Raw genomic sequence first — 13,625 nt, 5'->3', positions numbered from 1 at the left:
CATGGAGCCAGCGAGGAAGAGAGGACTTTCTGCCTATTCCTAAATAAAAAAACAAATAGAATAACTTTATATGTGTTGTGCCTTTTATTTTACCAGTTCATTAAAAATCCCACCCACGGGTCACAAACATACATAAGAAATACACTACACATAAAAGTGATAGAGTATATCTAAATGTACCTGTCCACTGGATAATGTCACAGTTAGCAGGGCAAACCGTGTGGAATTATTAAAGGACCCAAGATGCAGACACTACTGATGTGAGGGAGCTTTATTTATGGAGAGTGAACATACAACAAAGGAAAAGGTGGCAAAAACAGAACTGAGAAAATCTAAACTGGGAAAACTAAGCAAAACAAACCTGAAACCTCGAAACATGAACCAGAGATGCAGGGTGACGCAGGGAAAGCCCACAGACAAACCAGCAACAGGCAGGAGAACACACAGGGCTTAAATACTCACAGGAGTAATCATGGGATGGGACACAGGAGGGGAAAACACCTGGGAGAAATCAGGGCTGAAGAGACACAGACGTAAGGCTGAGAACACGCACATGAGACAGAGACCTTCAGAATAAAACAGGAAACTCACAGACACAGAGAACCAGACAAGACACTGAACAGACAGACAGTGTGACATCATGGGGAGACAGAGGGAACACAGAGAAGTGGGAGCACAGAATTAACACTGGGAAACCAAATAACAAAACCTAAAAAGTAGAACTCAGGAAGTACTACAAAACTAGGGAGCTAGAAATACTAGGACAGAAACCAAAACACAAATTGTCATAATCCATGATTATGTTTATTCATTAAAATTATTTACTCATCAAACAGACATAACATAAACAGTATCCCGATATCAGACAGAACTATCACATGATATTATACAGAACTTGTCAACTCAGCTCTCTAGATCGGGCAATTGTAATGAAGCAGTTCATTTCAAGCTGTAGATTCAAGCAGCTCTTCATATGTTTGTGCAGCAGATGGCACCAAAGAGGACTGTGTAAAAGCTTTGAGTAATGAACCCTTTTTCAATACAAGCTTTTCAATGCTTCAGAAAGCTTCATTTGGCTACCACTAGTAGTATGTAATCATCTACACATTTTTTCTTTTTTTCTTTTCATGACATGTTGATTGGTTTTATTAGCACATCCAAGGAGGCTTTATCTCGGTAAAATTGTCCGTCAGTGTAGAGTTTGTCAGAGATTATTGCTTTCCTTTTTTTTTTCCAATAACTTGTGCAACTTCATTGTGCAACAGTTTAACAAACTGGCATCAGCACTGATAGCTTTTGATCTCAAGAAATAATGTGTCACTAACCTCCGAGGGAGAGGTTGATTTTCAGCTCATCCAGGTTGAAATCAGGAGTTAATGTAAAGAAGCGTGAAGAAAATGTGTTTACTCTGCTGGATTGTTTCAGAGGTGGTCCTTCTCAATGTCACTCTGCCCTCCTAGCGAGACACATTCATAACAAAATTTCATTTGTCTGGCAGAGCATGAGGATGGCAGAACAAGCATTACTTGCTAGCTGCCCATTACAGTTTAACTAGAGGAAGGAAGTAAAGAAGTACATATACAAATAATAGGTAGAACTTTCAGGTATCTTTACTTTACTTGAGTAATTCTTTTTTGAAATGTTTTACTTTTAATCTCTACATTTAAAAGAAAAATATCTGTACTCTATTTTTTTGGCCTTTTTCAGCTTTATTCAATAGACATGGTGAAGAGAGGACAGGAAATCCGGGGCAGATGAAGAGGGGAGGACATGCAACAAAGAGCCATGGGTTGGACTCAAACCTGGGCTGGCCGCTTTCAGCTCTATGGCATGTGGTCGCCCACTCAATGCACTGAGCTAAAGCAGCACCCCAAAAGGCTGCACTTTGTACTCCTTACATTTTTAAAATAGGCTCTAAACTTTGGTTAAATGTATCTGAGGCGAGTTTTTTCATGTCACTGCTAGCCTTTGTCCATCAAACCAATTTGAGCCTTAGCTCTTGGAAGGCAATCTTATTTGTGTATTAATTGTCAAGACATTTGGCATCAAAAGAGATTAAAGAGACAAAACCGTGTGCCCTAGACAGGGGTTAAAGTTGGTTGGTGTTGTTGTTTTGTATTGTGTTTTTAGGCACAACACCAGAAGGAGTGCAGATGTCTATAAGTTTATGCTACAAAAGAGGAGCAAGAGAAGCATAAAGGAAGTCATGTTTTTTTAAGTTGCAGGTGATTTCAAATTCCACGTTTCTATCAGCTCAGCAAACACAAACTGTTTGTGTCTACAGTGTGTCTGCTGGCTAAAGGTACACCAGCAGTTTTATGTACAAAGATAAAGACAGGACAGGAGATGAAAAAGAGAATTAATATTTAAATGTAAGGACTGCTCAGTTGTGTTGGATAACTGGCAATTTAAAGCTTAAATATACGTCCTCACATTTTTAAATCAGATATTAGGTCTGCACATGTGACATTATGTGAAATGTGCTGAAAAACAACTAAGGTAGACTAACTGTGCTATTAAAAGGTTGCATAAAAAACTGCAGTTTAGTGCAGGATTAACTGGTTAGCTTGCAGGACTGTGATGGATTTAAAACAAACAGCATTGTGCTGGACTGGTGCACAGTGGCTGTGCTCATGGTCAGAGTTAAATTACATTAAGTGTAGCAGAAATTAGTTTGAAGTTAAGCTGATGATGGTTAAATTGATTAATTGAATTTCACCGTCATACTGTTTAAATACAGGGCCAGTATCGCTGATACCAATACAGATACTTTTAACCTATATTGTCATGTTGGAGAGAGTAGTGTGTAATGGCTAAAGAGATGGCTCATCATCAATTTGCAAATAATGACCACTAAGTCACTCTGATTTTTACGTTCCATAATACTTGGTTAACGCAACAAAAAACAGCTTCCAGCTGGTCATGTATTTAGAAACTGGGTTTTTATAGTACATGTTTAAGGTATATTTTTTAATTTTCAAAAAATGCTGTATCAAGAACATGTTATATGTGATGTGACGTAGAGAGCGAGTATATAAATAGCTAGGCTTCCGTTTGTGCTTCAGACCTGGGGTTGTGTGTGTTGTGTCCAGGTCTCCATATCCGGATATGTAAAATTAAAGATCATTTTTAAAGTAATAAGACCACTTCTGAGCCATGTCTTTTTTTTGGCCGTAAAGAATACAAAAGAACTGGGATTTAATAATTCTTTTAATAGAATTCAGTGGGCTACATACTGAATTTAAGAGGACACAAACAAAGTATCAATCCTGTCGCACTAGTATCGACTCGATACCAATACTAGAGTTGTCAACTTTCTCTCAACTCTCAACTTTATTTATATAGCGCCAAATCACAACAAAAGTCACCTCAAGGCGCTTCATAGGTACAGAGAAAAACCCAACAATCGTATGACCCCCTATGAGCAAGCGCTTTGGCGACAGTGGGAAGGAAAAACTCCCTTTTAACAGGAAGAAACCTCCGGCAGAACCAGGCTCAGGGAGGGGCGGGGCCATCTGCTGCGACCGGTTGGGGTGAGAGAGTTGGTAATGATACTATCAATATTTGGACTGATCTGCTCACCTCTAGTATAAAGACAGCGTAAACAGCGTACTGTCAGTGTAGACTGGGGCAGGACACTGCATAAAACACCTGGTTACCTCTTGTTACATTTAATTAATTTTAAATCCACAAAGAGCAGTAAACCTCAAAGCAGCAGTAGCGCAGATCAGCTGATCACAGCCTGTACACAAAGAAAATCTACTGGAGCCCACAATATAAAGTCTTTTTTCCCCATGCTGAGCCGCTACAACCAATTTTGCTACCTGCTGCTTTAACCTCTGTTTTAACTTCTGTTTAGAGGCAAAGTCAACCTCAGAAACTGGAGACATTTTTTAAATTTTCTTTTCCAAGCTGAGTGCATTTATTACAATTAAAATTTAAACTGAAGTAAAGTTTGTACACTCATTTATAAATATTATTTTATTATTACATTAATATAGCACAAGGTTGAGTTACCACTGCTCAAAAATAGCTGGTAGGGACATTCTCCAATGAGATAGTTTTTACTTCCTTACTTTGGGTACATTTCAGAGCCTAAGCTTTTTTACTTTTACTCAAGTAAAGAAGTTGAATCAGTACTTCAACTTTTACTGGAGTATTTTCAGTGCTAGTATGTGCCCTTCAACTTGCAGAATGTCTAAACTTTTTCCACCTCTGAATTAAACCAATCGTCTGGTCAAGTCTTTATGTTTACAATCAGAAATACACCAGCCTGTTCAAATTCAAATAATCCAAATTGTCTTTGCTTATGACCTTTATTCATTCAGATATACAGACAGGACAGTTTTCCTCAGTAGACTTCATGGCAGTGAATACCATCATAAAATGGATTAAAATAACAACAATGAAATATATTATACAGTGACAATGTATCATACAAAATACTGTAACGAAACAATAAGCATCTAGTTAAAAGTGTATACATTTACTTTATTTTACTTATTGCTTCATTATTTACAAAGCAAGTGAATAGCATTTGTCTCCTTTTACTATAATTTGCATAGTTAAAGCAGTTTCTCTATTTTAAGATCCAAAATAATTATAAAAGTTTTAAACTCAGAATGTTGTCAATAATATTAGTCATATTACTGATAGCTACATTTAGCATCAAATACAACACACTAGCTTTTGAATGTGATTTCTGATTTTGGAAAATTACAGAAAGGTCTTGTGCTGTAATTTTCTCATTACAAACATACATTTGTTGTTAATTAAAATGCCCCTTTTTTTTCTTACTGTGGACTCACTGTAATAGTGGAAAAACAGGAATTTTGTATTTTACAGCTTTTCCTATTGAAGGCCGCCTCCATTGCCATCAAATCAATTAACTAACAGAGTTCAAAATCTACACACTATTTCATATTTTCTAAAGTTGTCCAGCAGCTGTCACTTGACGGTATCCAAAATCAAAGTGGATAAAGGGTTTAGGATTTTCAGCTTCTTAACCAAAAGTACTAAAAGTAGGGGACCAGAAGTAATTGGACAATTGACTCAAAGTGCTATTTCATTGGCATGTGTGGGCAGTTCCTTTGTTATGTCATTATCAATTAAGCAGATAAAAGGCCTGCAGTTGATTTGAGGTGTGGTGCTTGCATTTGGAAGATTTTGCTATGAACAGAAAACGTGTGTTCAAAGGAGCTCTCCGTGGAGGTGAAACAAGACATCCTAAAGCTGCAAAAACAGAAAAAAAAAAATCTGAGAAGGATTAAGAATGGCAAAATCTACAGTTTGGTACATTCTGAGAAAGATAGAAAGCACTGGTGAAGTCAGCAACACAAAAAGACCTGGACATCCATGGAAGACAACAGTGGCGGATGATCGCAGAATCATTTCCATGCTGAAGAAAAACCCATTCACAACAGCCAACCTAGTGAACAACACTGTCCAGCAGGAAGGCGTATCAATAGGTAAGTCTACCATAAAGAGAAGACTGCATGAAAGTAAATACAGAGGATTCACTGCAAGGTTAGATAGGACTCTGCCAAAAAACATCTCAAAAAAAAAAGCCAGCACAGTGCTGGAAAAACAGATGAAACCAAGATCAACCTCTCCCAGAATGATGGCAAGAAAAAAATGTATGGAGAAGGACCACATCGTCTGTAAAACACAACGGAGGCAGTATGATGGCTTGGGTGTACATGGCTACAAGTGGCACTGGGACACTAGTGTTTGTTGATGATGTGACACAGGACAGAAGCAGCTGAATGAATTCTGAGGTGTTCAGAGACAGACTGTTTGCTAAATCCAGCTAAATGCAGTCAAACTGATTGGGACTTGTTTCATAATACAGATGGACAATGACCCAAACATACAGCCAGGAGTTTGTTAAAGCAAGGAAGTGGAATATTCTTGAATGGCCAAGTCAGTCACCTGATCCAAGTGAGCGTGCATTTAAGTTGTTGAAGACTAAACTTCAGACAGCGGGGGCCACAAACAAACATCAACTGAAAGTCACTGAAGTAAAACCTGGCAGAGCATTAAAAAGGAGGAAACAATGAGTTCAAGACTTCAGGCTGTTGATCCGGGCGACGTCCGAGCCGGCATGCCTTCATATTTATCTGTCTCGCTCATGTCTGCGGTAGGCTCACTTAGCATACGGGGTCTAGCCTTAGGACCCTTACTGGATACAGATGTCCCAGGCAGGAAACGAACTTGCTATCCTCTGCTCCAAAGGCGTGTAGTCTAACCACTACGCTATCCAGGTCATAGAGGCTGGGGTCTATCACACCAGGCAAGACCACAGGTGCAGGCTGTGTAAAGATGCCCCAGAGACAATCCAGCACATAACAGCAGGGTGCAAGATGGTAGCAGGCAAGGCATACATGGAACGCCATAACCAAGTGGCCGGCATAGTGTACAGAAACATCTGTGCCAAGTATAACCTGGAAGTCCCGAGGTCAAAATGGGAGATGCCCCCAAGGGTGATGGAGAATGACCGAGCTAAGATCCTGTGGGACTTCCAGATACAGACAGACAAAATGGTGGTGGCTAACCAACCGGACATAGTGGTGGTGGACAAACAGAAGAAGACGGCCGTAGTGATCGATGTAGCGGTTCCGAATGACAGCAATATCAGGAAGAAGGAACACGAGAAGCTGGAGAAATACCAAGGGCTCAGAGAAGAGCTCGAGAGGATGTGGAGGGTGAAGGTAACGGTGGTCCCCGTGGTAATCGGAGCACTAGGTGCGGTGACTCCCAAGCTAGGCGAGTGGCTCCAGCAGATCCCGGGAACAACATCGGAGATCTCTGTCCAGAAGAGCGCAGTCCTGGGAACAGCTAAGGTACTGCACAGGACCCTCAAGCTCCCAGGCCTCTGGTAGAGGACCCGAGCTTGAAGGATAAACCGCCCCGCAGGGGCGAGATGGGTGTTTTTATATATATATAGTACACAGTATGTCGAGTCAGTACAAGAAGTAAATAACATGTTATGGCACTGCATTACTGGATGAAATACCAGTATTTCAGTATATAATACCTCACAAAAGAGAATATCTTTTAAATACCAAACTGCTCTTCTAAGGTCACTTCTATTGTCCCATTCCATATACAGCATATCATTTATAAAAACAAACAATCCACATACCTAAAAATGTGACACAAACACATGGAAAAGTCTGTGAGGAACTCTAGTGAATTTGATGTTAAGTGCAAAGCCATGTAACCAAATGCAGTATGTGTCTGTGTTGAGGTAATCATGTCCCTTAAAAATAGAACTAGCAATCCCATATGTGAGTCCAATATAAATTACATTCATATGCAACAACCTGTCTTGGTTTCCACCAGATTTCAGCTACATGAATTTTCAACATCCCTCAAAATTTGCTGTACAGTACCCATACCAGTCAGATGGCTGCTTCAATGTACAGAGGTTATAGGTCTCTTCAGCATCCGGGATGTTATGCTCAGAGACAAACCTATAACACCAAGAAGGGTACATGACTACACGACATCTGTGTTCAGCTCTTGGTAGGCTGTATAAAATGTAAAGAAAAACAAAAGATCCATATCAAATGTTGACATAAAGCAGCAACATATTTTAAAGCTGCTGCGTGTTACTGGTGCACAGCTTTAAGGCCAGCATCAGTAACAATATGAGGGTGCATCATGGTATAGATGTTTTCAACATCTGTGAAGGCAGCATTTACTTACATGCAATGATATGTGTACTAGTTAATACAGCAACATGCTCTCAACCACATATCTACTTTTCTGCCAAATCCTTGGACTGCATCAGCATCGATGTGCAGTCCAGGTGCTAAAATGGCCTGCCTGCAGTTCAGGTCAATCACTCACTGTAAACATTTGGTGCATTATGAAATGAATTACACCAAACTTGGGAGCATCTTCTTTTCAAAAACAATTTCCCCTTTTTATTATATATAGTTTTCCTTGTACCATTTTCATAAACGTAATCAATTTGTTTGTAAATCATTACATTCTGTTTTTATTTGCATTTTACACAGCGTCCGACCGTAAAGAAAATGTGATTCTGTTACACAAAACTTTCCAAAGGCTTCAACCAGTGTGAATAAATATCCACAGCCTCATTCCTCACTGAGCTTCACAGGCCAGTAGTTGGGCTGGTTGGTTCTTTCACTTTCACTTTGGCTTTCATGGTCCAGATGCATCTTTGGATTCATTTACATCGCACTGTCAGAAACTCTTTCTGTTCATACTCTCTGTAGCTTTTTTTCATAGTTGATCTTCAGCGTGAGCTTCTTATATGCTATGTTCCCTTGTTAGTTTTTCAGTAATCTCTACTTTGTAGGATATATCCTGAGCTAAAAGAAAAAGAAGTATGCTAAGTGATCTGAAGTGTTCCTTTGTTAATACAGTGCATATATAACAGGAGGAGTCTTGAGTTCAGGAGTCTTACCCCATTCCTTTGGATTTCAAATTGTTATTATTGCCCAGAAATTTAATTTGACACATTTAAATGATTTTGTTGTAAAAATTTGGTCTTTTTTTTCCTATTTCTGAGACTTTCCAGTTTTTTGAGTCAATCCTCAGAAAGATGCTCCATCAACCTTAACAGCACCCAGGGGTTGAACTAAAAGAGGAATAAAAGAAAATTATAAGAGAGGCAAAGATAGCTTATCATGGGAAATAAATGCAAACCACTATAGTTATGAGAATAAACACTCCTATACTAAACAGCTGTTCAGATAACCAAACAGCAGATGTTAGGATCTGACTCACTTTTTCTGTAAAGTGAGTCATTTTTCTTACGATGTTGTAAGTTAATAAAAGAAGCATCCAGACTGTGATATTACTAAGGGAACACTTGCCCACATTGTGAACATAACTACGACTTTTCAAAACCTACATCCTTATAAACAGTCATATCATTTGGGAGAATCACACACAAAAACAGCACCACAGAGTAATGTAAGAAGACGGTCTGCTGAATAGGACAGGTGGAAAGGTTGTGCTGCTAATAGAGACTCACCTTGTGAGAATCACACCTTCATGGTGTGGGTAGAGTTGGGAAAGTCAGCCGAGGAAGGGGGAGAAACTATGTTTGTTGGGGAGATGGGAGAACTGGAGGCACACTGAGCTGCAGTGAGAGGAGATGGGCAGAAGGTGAAAATGAGCAGTGACTTATTTCCACTCAGACATGTAGCATCAAAGAAGCTCCAGACTAGGCTTCATGTGATTTTGATTAGTCTGAATTGTTTCTCAACCAAGAGTGTGTAAGACACTGCAAAGTAACACAAGTACCGTTTAATAAACTCAAGGACACATTTCTTCTGCATTTTTGCAAAGTAAAGATGAGAAGGATACATATGACAGCAGAAAAAACAGTAAAGCAAGCACACAATGTTCATGCACATAAAAGCAGCTACCAGTCAGGGCTTTAAAACACAAAGATCGATTGTGCCACTGTGGTCCTGTCTATGTCATGACTTAGTTTTAAAAGAGTGTGGTGGACTCAAGTGCTATGTGATGCTGCCATGCGGTGAGAGTGTTCACCAGAGAGAAGGCGACTACGACGAGAGGCCTCAGCAGCTAGAGCACAGGAGATCTCAATACGCTTCTCTTGCTCCTGCAACTGCTGCTGGGAGCTGGCTGGAGCTCCACCCTCCACTGGGCCGTCCAGAAGGGGAACCATATTCTGCAGACTGACAGGAAGTACACGAATGTGATAACTTTCATAAAAATGAAAATCTTTCTATATATTTAGTAAATTTATAAATACCCACACAGGAAAATATTAGAAAAAATGTGTACAAAACCCTCAATTTCTTAATAACATTCAACTTTTCAATAATGAATTACACAGCGTTGAGAAATACATTTCATTACACTATGTGTTTTCTGAAAATGCTGTAACTGAGTTAAGGAAGTCATTCCACCAGTGTTCATTTCTTCATTGTCATGTACCAACACAATTTAGAGCAGCTATCTAAACTATACTGCCACACAGGTCAGTTATCACATCAATAGTGCCCACTGTGTCCAGCTGCAGATATTGTGATGTTTTTTTATACAGTGCCAAATCACAACAACAGGCTTTGGATGATGTGACACCTCTGAAAAAGAAAGCCTCAAATCAGAAGTGCTTGGGGTCTCACTAATTTAAAAGGGTCTTCAGTTAGCCTGGAGAAATAGTTTGCTGCTTTATAAGAAAGCCCTCCGCAAAGCCAGAACATCTTACTATTCATCACTGATTGAAGAAAATAAGAACAACCCCAGGTTTCTCTTCAGCACTGTAGCCAGGCTGACAAACAGTCAGACAAAAAGTCTGTTGAGCCAACATTAACTAGTAATGACTTCATGAACCTCTTAGAGAAAAAATTATTGATAACCATAGCCGTATTATAGCTTTTATACTCTGAAATGGACCGTGCTTCAGAATGTTGTTAATGCTACTGAAGAGGAGGACATTTCTATTAGCTCAGCAAATATCAGGAAACACAAACTGTTTGTGTGCAGTTTGTTGCACGTTTCATCTGCTAGCTAAACGTCTAAGGGAGAATGCAGAAAAAGAGCTAACTACACTCAAAGATGGAGAAAGATGGATAGGACAGTGGAGGATGAAGAAAGGTTATATAAAGGTAATGATTGCTCAGAAATACTTGATAAACTGCAAATTTAAAGCTTTTTTGTAATGTCACATTCATCAGAATTAGAATTTAGACTGGAATAACATTCTCATGTACTAAAATTATTTTATTATTAATATAGCACAAGGTTTAGTTAAGTTTGCATAAAAATTGTTCTTTAAAGAGCTACGTTTTACTTTCTTACTTTGAGTACATTTCAGAGCCTGTACTTTTTCACTTTTACTCGAGTAAAGAAGTTGCTTCACTACTTTAAATTTAACTGGAGTGTTTTCTTTTTTGTGAGTGTCATTTTGCCATCCCTCACAGTTTGTACTGACAAGTATGCTTAGTTATGTGTCAGTTTCATTTCATTATATACAGTAAATCCAGGTCTGATAAATTGAGTCAATGCAAAAGAGTCACACTGTTAAAACTGTAAGGTTTCCGTTTTCAGTTTTTGTATTGTCAGTTTGGGTTCCTTAATGGATATTGTATTTATTTTAGGTACATTGTTTTATATGTTTTTAGACCTGGGACATAGTAATTCTTCAAATTTGGGGGTATATAAAGTATTGCTTATTCTTACAAATGTCATGGTTCTGGGTCCTTTTGACCCAGCATTTTGTGTTTTTATGACCTATTGTATTATAGTTTATGATTCTTTGTGGTAGTTTATTCTATGTTAACCTTTGTACTCTGTGTCTCCCTCTACGTATCGGTGTTTATTTAATTGTGTGAGTCGTGGTGCCTTGTTTCCCCTCCTTGTGTTCAGTGTTGGGAAGGTTACTTTTAAAATGTATTCCACTACAGATTTCAGAACACAAACCCCTAAATGTATTTTGTAAGGTATTTTGTTATGTTACTCAATGAGAGTAACGTATTCTGAATACTTTGGATTACTATATATATTATCAAACTTTTTTACAACTACATGAATGTACTATTGCTGTGTTATTTATTAGTATTACTGAAGGCTACTTGCCATACCAATACTGTGCTGGTGTAGTTCTTCTTCCCACCAGCAGGAGTCACTACATTTCTTTCATGCCAAGATTTGTTTTTATTACCTGTAGAGTTAGTAATGCAGTACACTTTGAGAAAAGGCTGACTCAGCATGTTGTTCTCATAACATCTGCATCCCCCCTCTTCATTGTTTTACAGAAAGCATCGCTTGTGAGTATTTACGTTGAACAAGAGTTAAGGCAACTATATTGTTATCATTTATGCACTTTTATGGTTAAAGGTGTACTGTATTCAGATTTAGTTTCTTTCCAATGTTAGCTAGTTTGGTCAACTGATTTGCATTATTGTGTGAATGTATAGACTGAATATTGTTTATTTTGTCTGTTTTTAGTTTCACTCTGTTGATAATTGAAGGCAGCGTCAATAAAAGGGACAGTACACCTGTCAGTTGTCGAGGAGTTTATCTATCTGCATAACTGTATCCAGTATAGCAGTGAGGGCAGAATAAATACCAACTAGATTTTTAAATCTTAATATAAAATGAGTAACAGTAGGTGGACATTAGGTAAGGCTGCACTTTTTGCAGCTATGTCATATAGAAAACTATTCCGCGTGTATATAAAACAGGTCCACGTCTCCGAACCGTAGTAAAGGGACCTCTGGCTAATACGTCGTCGTGTTGTCTGGGTCAACTTTGCTAGCGAGAGACAGAGAGAGGCGATGAAAGGCTGCTCCAACGGAACTTATTGTTTTGGAGGAAAACACGAGCACAGTGTACAGTCGAGTCTTAATAGCTTACTTACAACTGGGCTACACTGCCAATGAGGCTACAACCTTTAGGGCTATGCCTGTAACACTCTGCCTATTGCCTTCATATTAAATCGTTTTTTGAATAATAATTTTTAAAAATATTTCTTCACGTCATTACGCGGGCTGCAAGAAGAGGTGACATGGGCCGCGAGACTGAGACACAGGCATCTTAATGCGTGTTTTGTTTGGGTTTCCATCAGCGTGGAATTACCAAAACTAGTGAGGGCATAGCGTAACATATGAAAAAGGAAAAGACCGCCGTGTAATCCCTTTTTTTCAACAAAGTAACTGTATTCTGAATATCACCTTTTTAAACAGTAACTGTAACGGAATACAGTTTTATATTTTGTATTTTAAATACATAACGCCGGTACATGTATTCCATTACTCCCCAACACTGCTTGTGTTTTATTTCATCATGTTTCCCCAGCTCAGTCTGTGCTCTCCCTCGTGCTCCTCTGTGTTCTTCCTGTTTTACTTTGATAGTCTCCCGTCAGTGTACGTCATGTTGTGTTTGCTCCTGCCCTGTCTCGTTATTAGCTGTGTTCCCCGTGTGCTCCCAAGTTCGTTGTTATTTTTCCTCTGTTTTTATGTCCGCGTCTCCCTCAGTTCCGTGTTGTGTCCTCCCTCATGCTGTGTGTGTTTCACTGTGTGCTTCTCCATGAGTTTAGTTTATATTATCCCAGTGTAGCATTGTATCATTTTTCCCTTGAGTCAGCAATAAAGCTGCTGTTTGAGTTTGCTTTACCTCTGTGAAGTCTGCTTTTGGGTCCGATCTCCTGCCTGCCACACAGCGATTCATGACAACAAATTGTTTTTCTAACCATAGTTTTGAACTTCTTCTCCTTTTATTATACAGGAAGAGGTAAAAGATGTTACGAATTTAAAATGTGTGCAGCTTTAAATAAACAGACTATTGCTAGAAATTTAAGGAAGTTAAAACTGTACTTTGATTTGGCAATAAGGGTCTTGATTCGCTCTAGTTTCTTCTTCTTCTCCTTCTGCTCCTCTGGGCTCAAGGGAGCGTCATTCTCCACATCCAGGTAGTGCTCAGGAATCAGAACCTTGTCAGGAGCCATCTTTTATAACAAGAAAGAAAGAATCTCTGTTATCCTTGTCTTTTATGATTTTGGACACAAAGGTAAGCTATTCAGTTCAGTTCAGTTCATTTTTATTTCAAACATATACATTCACCAACATTTCATAAAATCTTTCCATGCAGTTGTTTGAAAAGGAGTAAGCAGA

General features: G+C 38.8%; 1 protein-coding gene across 12 annotated transcripts in view; it reads right to left on the bottom strand.

Annotated features, from left to right (window-relative positions):
- Positions 1–1,040: 1,040 nt before the first annotated feature.
- plekha6 (pleckstrin homology domain containing, family A member 6) overlaps positions 1,041–13,625 on the bottom strand; it is a 191,807-nt gene continuing 179,222 nt past the window's right edge. For 10 of the 12 annotated variants that reach the window (XM_025907514.1, XM_025907512.1, XM_025907518.1 and 7 more), the window contains 4 exons: positions 13,329–13,459; positions 9,535–9,683; positions 9,011–9,118; positions 7,289–8,611 (listed from right to left, as the gene is read on the bottom strand). In XM_025907514.1, coding sequence (XP_025763299.1) covers positions 9,021–9,118; positions 9,535–9,683; positions 13,329–13,459 — 378 coding nt within the window. In that variant the 3' untranslated portion in view covers positions 7,289–8,611; positions 9,011–9,020. Of the gene's footprint in view, positions 1,457–7,275; positions 8,612–9,010; positions 9,119–9,534; positions 9,684–13,328; positions 13,460–13,625 lie in introns of those variants that run through there. The other 2 variants (XR_003220236.1, XM_025907513.1) reach the window with 2 other exon arrangements.

This window comes from Oreochromis niloticus, linkage group LG5, assembly GCF_001858045.2.
Source record: "Oreochromis niloticus isolate F11D_XX linkage group LG5, O_niloticus_UMD_NMBU, whole genome shotgun sequence".
NCBI classification, from domain to species: Eukaryota; Metazoa; Chordata; class Actinopteri; order Cichliformes; family Cichlidae; genus Oreochromis; species Oreochromis niloticus.
This window is presented reverse-complemented; position numbering and strand designations above follow the sequence as displayed.